Genomic DNA, 11122 nt, shown 5'->3' with positions numbered 1-11122 from the left:
GGGCTCCAGCTCAAAACCGAGAGTGTCTGGTCCAGAGATCCTCTGTGTGTCCTGAAGTACACCAGGTATATCAACCAGCAGTAGAAAGCGAGTACCACCGGTGGTCAGCAGCTCAGTTTGTGCTTTTCTTTATTGTTTCTTTTCCATTTTCAATCCTTCCTTGTTTTGGTTTTGTTTTCTGTGAATTCTTTAAACTGGATTTTTGTTTCCTCTTTGAGAGACTTCCTATGTTTACTTGTGGCTTTTCTGTATTTCTTTAAAGGAGTTATTTATGTCTTCTTGAAAATTCTTCATCATCCTTACAAAATATCATTCTAAATCTAAATCTTGCTCGGTGTGTGTTTGAATATGGGATCTGTGCTTTAGCGAGACAGGGTCTTATATAGTGCCATGTAGTCTTGGTTTTCGTTTCTTGGGTTCCTGTGCTGCCTCCTAGTCAGTGGTTGTCTCTAGGTGTTGGCTTGTCTTACTGTTTCTGACAGTGAAGCATCGACCCTCCTGCCAGGTCTGTTGTCCGGCACTCCGCAGATGTCTTTTTCCTCTTTCAGCCAGTTCTGGGTACAGAGTGTTCTGCTCTCGTTTGTTTGAGGCACTCTGCTCCTGACTGCTTGGCAGCTCTTCAGTCTGCAAGGAACCAAGAAATGTCGCTGGCTGTTTCTGCGTCTGTGCAGAGGCTGAATGTTTGCGATAATGTGATTTTCCTGTCTGGGTTGGGAGTAAAGCTGAGAAGTGCGTCTTCTCTGATTTTCTTGGTGAGTGTCACACTGCATGCAGGGTCCAGCTCTCTCCCCATGTTGTTGTGTGCTGGGAGAATAGTTTGGTTCGTTCAGTTCAGTTCAGTGCACAGGCTGGACCACAGGTATCTGCTGCTGTAGCGCTCCTATATTCCTGTGTGTCCAGAGGGCACCTAAGCTGTTGTTTCCTCTTGGGCCAGGGACATGTGGGAAAAGGTGGGTAAGTGGCAGTCAACGGCTCGTGAGTGTCAGGATGGTGCTGCTCTCCTTCTGATTTGAGATGTGATTTTAAATCAAATCTTGCTTTTCACCAAGTGTGTTTAGTATCTAGTATTTGTTAGCGAACTGGCATCTGATGCCACATATTCTTGGTTTCTCTTGTTCGAGTTTCCTCTACTTCCTCATCTGTCAGGTTGTCTCTGGTGTTAGCTTGTCTTGCTGTCTCTGCCAGTGGCTTGACTACTTCTTGCAAACCTATGTCCGCCTCCTGAACCTGTTATGCTCTTTGGCAGTCTGGTAACAGAGATGCTCCTGGGTGTGTCCTGCTGAATCACTTCAGTGGTCGCTTAGAGCAGGAGGTTGATCTTGCCTCCTGTTCTCTGATGTGTTAGAGCTCCAGGTGAGTGGCTTTCAGCTCTCTGCCAAAGCAGAAACCAGAATGTTCCTGCTGCTGACTGCTCCTAGGTTCCTGTATCCAGAAGGCAGTAAGCAGGTTCCTCTTGGGCCAGGAATGTGAGCAGAAGTTGTGGTCTCCCCTGAGTTCTCAGGATCATCTCTATTTCTTAGTGTCCAGCTCTCTTCCCTATGGAATTTGTGTACAGTGAGCTGTTTGAGCAGTTCAGCTCTGGGTGCAGGCAGAAACCGGAAGTGTCCTGTCCCAGATGACTTCACCTTTTTGTGTCCTGAGGCCTCCAGGTGGGTCGCTTGAAGCAGAAGAATTGGTCTTAACTCTGTTCTCAGGTGTGTGTAAGCGCTCTTGGCGACTGACCTTCAGTCTCAGTACAGGCAAAAACAGGAAGGGTCCTGCTGCTGACTGCTCCTATGTTCCTTTATCCAGAGAGCATTAGGCAGGTTCCTCTTGGACCTGGAATGTGAGCAGAAGTGGCAGTCTCCCCTAGCTCCCAGGATTGACCTCACTTCTGAGAGTCCAGTTCTCTATCCTCCCCATCCCCTGAGATTTACCCTTTCAATATTGTGAATAGTTGTGTCAAATTTTGATGAGCACTGCACTAAATCTCTAGATTACTTTTGGTAAGGTATCCATTTTTACTATGTTAATTCTATTGTTCCATAAATATGGAAGATTTTTCATCTTTTGTCATCTTCATTTTATTTTTATTTTATATTATTAATGATGTTTCTTATATACTTTGCAACCCAGCCCCAGCCTTCCCTTCATCCTCTCCTCCCAGTTCCTCTTGCTCTGACCACTATTCCTCCCTTTCCTCTCAGAAAAAGTAAGGACTCCCATGGATATTATCCAGCCTTGTCATATCATGTTGCAATAAGACTAGGTGAATCTTCTATTGACGTTAGGCAAGACAGCCCAGTTAGGAGAAAGGTATCCAAAGGCAGCCAATGCAGTCAGAGACAGCACCTGCTCCTGCTTTAGAAGTGCCACATGAAGATTCAGCTGCACAACTGTTACAAATGTGCAAAGGGCCTAGGTTCATCCCATGCATGCTCCCTGTTTAACAGTTCAGTATTTATGAGCCCCTATTGGCCTAGGTTAGTTGATTCTTAGGTTTTCTTGTAGTGTCTTTGATCCCTCTGGCCTCTGATTGTTCCTCCACCTGTTCCACAAGATTCCCTGTCTCTACTTAATGTATAGTTGTGGGTCTCTACTTCAGTTCTATCAGTTGCTGGGTAATGCCTCTGATGACAGTTATGCTAGGTCATTTGTGGGTATAGCAGAATACGGCATTAATAGTGTCAGGAATGGCTCCTCATGGCATAGTCCTGTTGGGCCAGTCTTTTGTTCCATTTGAATCTCAAAATCGCTCCATGTTTGTAGGCAGAAGGGCCACTGTGGATTTTAGGTTTTGCTGTTGCTGTCCCAATCCCTCCAGTGGAAGAATGGTCTGATTTACAGGAGATGACTGTTTCAGGCTCCATGTCCTCCATTTAGCAGCTTTAAATAGTGTCTCTCATAGATTCTGGGGAGTTCCCATTGTCCTAGTTTTTCTAGCTTTCCTCAGATGTTCTGCTACCAATCCAGTTGTCTCTTTCAGTACTCTTTCCTCCACCATCCCTATATATCATACCTTTCTTTCTCATCGCCACAACCTCCCCCACCAAGTCTCCTCCCTCCATCCATCCACCTGATGTCTAATCCTATTTCCTCTTCTCACTGAGATATAACTTTTGCCATTAGGCTGACCTTCTTACTTAGCATCTGTGGATCTGTGATTTGTAACACAGTGTATCTGTACTTACTGAAGAATATACATGTAAGTGGTATGTACCATGTTTTTCATTCTGGGATAGGAGAATCCTCAAATTATCTTTTTGAGTTTCCATCTGTTAGCCTGCAATTTCCATGATGTTGTTTTTAACCTAGTAATACTCATTGTGTATCACAATTTCTTTATCCATTCAATTATTGCAATTCAAATAGGTCCAGCAGTGGCTGGTGTGCTCTAGGTTTCAAATGAAGACACACACACACACACACACACACACACACACACACACACACACACACACTTTTGCACACACACCCCCACACACACACACACACACACACCGCACACAGCCTCTATGTTTAATATGCCTTAAGCAGCTCAGCACAGTGTTGGGGCCACTTCAAAATACCTTTGTGACTAACTTGCTGCCATCTGATGTTCCTGAGTTGTTGTACTGACATTCTATCACCATCTTTGCTGTCCTAGACCCAGTCAGAGGCCCTTGGGGCTGCTCTTCCCAGTTCATGTGTTTTCCAACAAGTCTCTCTGTCCTGCACTTCTAGACATGGGGCTTCTCCTTTTCTAGAATGGAGCTCTCCTTTTGCCCAGGCCTCAGTCCATCTCTGTCTCCCTGTCCAGTCCTGGTCACCAAGGAATTTGTTACCAATCATAACCAACTTGGGGGCAGGGACCCATCAGCATCTTGTGCATGGATTCTTGTGCAGTTTGGAGACCCAATTAACCCCTAATTCATGTAGCATTAGATCAAATCCACAAGATATTTTTATATTATTTGTGGCTACCGTGAAGAAGTGTTGTTTCTCTAAGGAAGGATACTGATTTGTTTGAGTTAATTTTATATCCAACCACCTTGCTGCTGTTTATTAGCCGTGGGGTAATTTGTATCACTGAACTCTCCATGACCTTTATCATGCGGGTGTGCTGAATTTTGTCAAAGATATATCTCAGCAGCTACTGAAATAAACAGAAGTGGGTTTTGCTTTCATTTTTCTTATATGGTGGAAGGATTTACATTGGTGGATTTTTGTATGTTAACTATCCTTGTATTCTGGGATTGAAACATGCCAGTCATCAGTGGAGAATGTTCTTGGAATTCAGTTTACAAATGTTTTGTTGGTATTTTTTGCATAATTTTCAGGGGTGTATGGGTCTAAAATTCTCTTTCTTTGTTGAATCTTTATTGGTTTTAGGTATCAAAGTAACTTTGGCCTCCTTAGAATAAATATTCTTCTATTTTTTTTATGGGAATAGTTTGGAAGTATTAGTGGCTCTTCCTTGAAAATCTGTTAAATTCAACAATAAAACCATCTGGCCATAGGCTTTCTTTGGTTGGAATTTTGATTTTTGCGTTTTTCTTTTGTTTCTAATTTATTGATCTCAGCCCTGGATATAATTATTTCCTGTTGTCTCCTCCTCTTCTCTAGTATATTTGTTTCTTCTCTTCCTAGAGGTTTTTTTAAAGTACTTTTAAATGCTATATCAGGCCAATTTCTTTTAAAAAGGTACATTGTGAACTTTCCTCTTAATTACTTTCATTTGTGTCCCATAAAGTCTTGTATGTTGTTCATTTTCATTGAATTCTAGAAACCTTTGTTTTCCTTATTTAACTTAAAACAGAATGGTCATTGAGTAAAGGTTATTCCCAATTTCCCTTGACTTACGTGATCTTCCTGTTGTTTCTGTTGTTGAAATACAACTTAGACGTAGTGTTCTGATAAGATAAAAGATTTATTTTATTTTCTTGAATCCATTCAGGCTTGCTTTTGACTGAATATGTGGTCAATTTTGGAATGGTTTATTAATTTCTCAGAAGAATGTATTTTTTTATGAATGAAAAGTTCTGCAGATACATGTTAGTTGTTTGAAATTCACAGCATTTTTTAGTTTCATTATTTTTTTTTGTTTTAGTCTCTGTCCCAGAATAGCTTCTTCATTGGGTAGAAAGCTTAAATCTCACTATTAATATAGAATTGTCATTGTTATGATTCCTTTAGTATTTTTTTTTACCAGTGTGGGTATTCTTGCATTTGGGGTATAGATAATTTCTAGACATTATATTGGTGGTGGTTTCCTTTGATGAGTATAAAGTGTCCCTTCTCTGCTCTCTTTCAATTAATTTAATGAAAGTCTATTTTGAAAGTGTTAAATGCAACATTTTCCTTGAGTCTACTTACTAGCTAGCTTTTTTTTCCCCAGACTTTACGCTGATGTAATGCCATCTTTATTTGCTGACATGTGTTTCTTATGTAGCAGAATGATATATCAGTTTGACATCCATTCTGTCAGCCTGTGTCTTTTATCCTTAATTAAGTCCAATAATTTTGAAGATGTGCTGAATAATTTATTGGTTTCCTGCTATATTGATGTGATGAGTAGTATGTGTGTGTGTGTACACATGTTGGCCATGTTTGTGTGTTCATTTGTGTATTTGTGTGCACATTAGGCATGAATGCTTCCATTTAGTTTTACTGGTGTAGGGTTGATTATTTCCTCGAAAGTTCCTTGTGTGTAGTTTAAGCTTACTTGGGTTAGAATTTTCTTCTAGAATCTTCTGCAGGGCTAGACTATGGATATATAGTGATTCAGTTTGGTTTGTCACGGAATATATGTCATACATCTGTGGTGATTCAGCTTTTGCTCTAGAATATATTCTGGGTTGGTCGTGTGTTCTTTTATGGATACAATATATAGCCAACTCTTCTGGCTGTTCGAGTCTCTGTTGAGAAGTTGGCTGTAATTTTGATAGGTCTGCCTGCCTCTGTATGTTATTTGGCATTTGTTTCTTGCAGCTTTTTAAAAATATATTAAGTACATATTCTACCAGGAAGCATTTTTCAGCTCAACTTCTTTATTTTTTATATTTGTAGTATCTGCTGTATTTTCATGGTGAAATGTACTTCTGAAGTTTGTTAGAAATTAAAATTTTTTATTTTTTATTGGATATTTTATATATTTACATTTCAAATGTTATTTCCATTTCTGGTTTCCTGATATTCTATCCCCTTCCCCCTGCTTCTATGTGGATGCTCCCCCTCCCAATCACCCACTCCCACCTCAAATCCCTGGCATTCCCCTACACTGGGGAAATGAGCAATCACAGGACCAAGGGCTTCTATTGATGCCAGACAATGCCATCCTCTACTACATATGCAGATGGAGCCATGGGTTCCTTCATGTGTACTTGTTGGTTGGTGGTTTTATCCCTGGGAGCTCTGGGGTTTTGTTACCCCTTTCTTTCAGCTGTTTGATTAAGTCAATGTATTTCTTAAAGGAATTAACTCATTCCCTCTTTAAAGGCTTCTCGTCTTGGTAAAAATTGATTTATTGTTACTTTTCTGTGCTTTGACTGTGTTAGGATAACCAGAACTTTCTGTACCTGGGTTTTGGTGGCACCATATTGCTTGGATCCTGATTATGTTAGTATGTGTCATCCTTTAGCCATTTGATTGTCCTTGGTGTTGGCTAGATGTTCCTAATGCTGAGGACTCTTGGAGCATATAGAGCCTTAGGGTCTGTCAGTGGAGCTCTGAACAATATTCTACTCCCTCTGCTGGCTGTGCTCCACAGGGAACTAGACATTCCTCAGAAACCTCAGTCTCCTTTGAAAGGAGACAGAGCTCTGGGTCTGATAAAAATGGTGGGCTTAGGAGACAGAGCTCAGTTCACTTCTTCTGGCTGTACCCCAAGTGTACTGTTGGCAGGGGATGAGTGTAAATCCCTAACTTGCAAGGTGTTCATGGGGCCTCACAGGCTTGTATGTTCCTGGGCTTGGCAGATCTTCTTGGGAGGAAAAGATGAGTACAATAGGACACTGTGAAGCCCACCTTGACTCATAATATGTTTCTTGTTATACCAAAGAAAATAGATTTTACATTTTTGATCTATTCAGTTAGCTCTTTCTTTTGATTAAATTGAGGGACATAATATTTATTTAAGGTTGCTATTAGAAATATGTGTTATGGTAGGTATTGTGTTGTTGATTCATGTTGGTTTTTATGTGCTCAGTAGTACTTTGTGTTTTAATAATTGGCTTGTTCTTCCTTCAATAGTCTCTCTTGGCTATGCTAAGAAAAATCTATTAAAAATGATCCTTAAAGTTAACATGCTTTAAATAGGAAATATGATTTTCAACCTTTCTACCTTTTGCCCTTGATCAGCATCAGTGGAGGCATCTCTCTTTCCAGAATCCATGTCAGATGTCACCTGAGCTGTGTAAATGTTCTGCCTTGAAAAGCAAAGTGGGCCTTAGCTACTAGGGATGCACAGTCTCTGCTCACTGACTTAGATATGGTTGCAAATATAAATATCATAAATGGTTTAACTGTTCAAATAATTTCCACATATTTTAAACAAAATTTTTAATGGCTTGCTCTATTTGATTCAAACAGGCAAAGTGAAAATAGAGATGTAGATAGAATACAAAGTACCATTACTGGTGATTTCAAAGCAAGGTATAAAAAACATTCTCCCTGAGTTAAATTCACACAGTATCTCTGAAACCAAGGTTAATGATCAATTCAGAGGTCCATCAACATCAACTAGTCTGATTTGTAATATAATATTTCTTTAAGGACTTTGTGAAACAATTCTGCTGCCACTTTCCAGATAGATATCAGAGTTGTAAATTAAACCTAAAAGGAACACCTTTTCTTGTTAGAGAGAGAAAAATTCAAATGACGTCAACACAATTACAGATCCAGCCTGGTTTGCTAGGCTTTTCAAGAAGAGCACAGTAAATGGCCATTCTCTAAGTTTCCCTCTCCATGGCTTGGCATAACACTTCATTTGAATGTGCCCATGGCAATCCTCCAAAATAATGCTCACAAAGTGAGTCCATCGTAGTGCTGAAAAGGTGGCTTCAAAGTTTGTTATACATTGAAAATGATACTAAATCATCAAGAAGCATTTAAAACATAATTTCCCCCTTTCAGTAACATCATTAAGAATGAGAGAGTTCTAGTACAGAAAGAGGTGTTGTCCTCAGTGTTCAGCCTCTGACTCTTCCTTCTATTTGTTGCCAAAGAATAAAGGGAAGAAATCTAAATCGTATGTTTATGAAAAGCTGACATGAACTGGATTTTACATTTCATAAGAAAGAGTCCATCCTTGTTTCCATGCCTGACATATTTGATTGCCAAGAACGAGGCCTTCTTTATCTTCGTGGCTCTTGGTAGCCAAGCTGAATCCAGCAGGGAATGCATAGGGCAGTAAAAGTGCCCGCATAAATCTATGTCACTGATTTTAGAATGTGGAGGATGTTCTGTGTGACTTCATTCCTGCAGACAATTCTTATGATTCAAGGAGGCTCCACTTGATTAATATTGTTTGAGTGCAGGTCAGTTCATGTCGCTGAGGAGAGGTCACTGGGGTGTGGAAATGCACGCAGTACAGTGGACAGATGTTCCATTCGTGAACTTTCTGACTCTCTAGAACTGTAGTGCAAAGGCACATGCACTCCTTGCCTCTGGATCAGCAGGCAGGTGAATCAGTGTCGCTGCCTCAGTGCTGTTCTTCTTGTTAACGATATTTTCCTGTGACTCTGTCTGCTGACTGAGCTCGAAGAATTTTCTCTCTCTCACCTCAGGGGCCCGAAATCATCCCATCACTACAGATCTCAGAGTGATGGGAGGTTTACTTCATTCTGACTCTATCATGACTACCCACATGACTCCTTGTGTTCCACCTAGGTGGTAGATTGGTTATATTTGTTTTGATGTTGAAAGAATGCGTCATTGTTGCCTTAAGGAGTGACAAGCAAGATAGCCTGCCCATAAAGAGAGAAAATTGAGACTAGAATATTAATTCGCTCTATGTTTGTGAAGCTGAGATGCAGTGGTGATGCTTTTACCGTGCCGCGTCTTCATGCAGTACTCTAGAACAGGAGTTTATGTTGCTTTGCACATGCTCCCATGAGTCACTTTTTGGCATGCGAAGTCTCTTTCGGGTTGCAGCTTAAAGTACAGAGTGCCCATTGCCTAGTCTCTTATCCGTTCACTTTACAAGCACTCTTTGCTCTGGGTTTCCAGTGAATTAGTTAAACATAGTTAAAACTTAGAAAGGTGCTGAGACATGATGTATCCGGGTAGAAACATCATGCTTCTACTCTGTATCGAGTTTATTAACAGCAACAGAAGCCAATTATGAAAGAAGAAAGCAAAAGATGTCTAATACTTTTGATGATGCTGCAAGAGTGACAACGCACAGAGATGTGCAGGCGTTTTCTTTAATACCAGCTCAGCTGATAGTGACTTCTGCAGTCCCACATCAGACCGCCTACCACATGGTTTTGAGGCAATAACTGTCTTTCACATTTCACCTCTTCATGGCCTGCAGATCAACTCCTATATTAGGTACTAGCATCAGTGATGATCTGTGGTCTTCTCTCAAGATATTCAATGTCAACTCATTTGTTATGAGGACTGGGGTTTCATTATTTTTCTCTTTCTTTCTTTTCTCTTTTTCAAAGCTGAGACCAAACCTCGAGGTCCCTTAACCCGAGGCTTGCTCAGGCACGTGTTCTACCACTGAGCTAATCTCGTCCTAACAATTTCTCTCTTGGTGCGCTGTTTGCTTGATATTTTTGATGTGGTTTTCTTTTGCCTGGACTGAGAAAATCACCAGTGTCTCCATTTATATAGGCGCTTTAGTCAACAGCATTATGTTTTCGTACTGTGTTCAGGGCAGCCATGTGATTTCCTGGGAGATAGTGGCTCGGAGCTCTGGTAGCTGAAGTTTGAAAACGTATCTTTGGGGAGAGCCAGAGGCTCAGTTTGCTATCAAAACTGTGTCAATCAAAGTGTTGATAGGCTATGCTCTGGGCCAATCTGTGGCCTCGTTCTTTCAAGCTCCTCTGTCAATTATTATTGTTGGGTGCTCAAAGCATGATGCTGATTCTGTCGTATTTGGTGATTCCATGTTAGGTAAGTGAAAGGATGCTGAGGTAGGGTAACATTTCTAAAGCCTGCGCATTTTTGAACGAGAAACGAGACCAGTAACTGTCAGTTCAAAGGTCAGTGATGGTGGCATCGTCGATATTTGACCATTAATACTCATCGACTAATTTCCTGCTGGACGCGCAGTTTGGATCTGACACGTCCTGGCGAAAATCCTATACCAATGATTAGATTCGATCTATGTCTCCTTAAGCAAAAATCTCAATTTCAAATCTGGGAAAACCCTTTGACCTTTGACCAAATCGTTCCACTGACTGTAGTTATTTTGCATTTCTTTGTCGGTGACTGAATAACTGGGATTCCGTTGTCCATTAAGGTTAGAGATGGCTCAGGGTTTGAAAGCGCGACTGCTCTTCCCACAGGTCCCAAGTTTGATTACCAACGTCATGATGGCTCTGACACCCTGTTATGGGGACTCTGATACCCCTCTTCCACAATTTTAAAGACAACACTTAATTAGCAAACACATATATGTAGGTAATAAATCTTTGCAAAAAAATTACAATTAGTGGAATTTCGAACACTCCAGGTGTTCGAACTTTTGAAAAACATGAGAGTTCAAAATGGAACAACATATCTAAAATAGTCTTTGTAAGATATAATGTGATTGATTTTTTAATGGATGTTCATAGGGTTTTTAAATGTTTTTATTTTTTTTAATAAAATTTGGAAGTTGCATTGTTTCAGGGCTTGGGTACATGATGGCAAAAGCATGGGAGTTTACTTTTAAAAATTTTTTATTGGAGATTTTTTTTACATCAAAATGTTATTCCTTTCCCAGTTTCCCATCTATAAGCCCCTATCGATCCCCTCCTGGGCTTCTTCTATAAGGGTGTTCCCTCAACCATCCCCAATCCTGCCTTACCAAATTTTGGCTTTTAAGCCCCTCACACTGGGGGATCCAGCCTTTGCAGGAGCAAGAGTTTCTTCTCCCATTGGTGTCCAATAAGGCCATCCTCTGCTACACTATGCAGCTGGAGCCATATGTCTGTCCATGTGTACTCTTTGG

The 11122-nt window shown here is 40.6% G+C and overlaps 1 protein-coding gene across 1 annotated transcript in view; it reads left to right on the top strand.

The window, feature by feature from the left end:
• Positions 1-10534, top strand: part of LOC116895850 (serine/Arginine-related protein 53-like) — a 305438-nt gene extending 294904 nt beyond the window's left edge. The window contains exons 8-9 of the mRNA XM_032896959.1: positions 616-752; positions 10430-10534. Of these exons, the coding sequence (XP_032752850.1) occupies positions 616-752; positions 10430-10534 (242 nt within the window). The remainder of the gene's footprint in view (positions 1-615; positions 753-10429) is intronic.
• The last annotated feature ends 588 nt before the right edge of the window (positions 10535-11122 follow it).

Source organism: Rattus rattus, chromosome 3 (genome assembly GCF_011064425.1).
Source record: "Rattus rattus isolate New Zealand chromosome 3, Rrattus_CSIRO_v1, whole genome shotgun sequence".
Classification (NCBI taxonomy): domain Eukaryota; kingdom Metazoa; phylum Chordata; class Mammalia; order Rodentia; family Muridae; genus Rattus; species Rattus rattus.
This window is presented reverse-complemented; position numbering and strand designations above follow the sequence as displayed.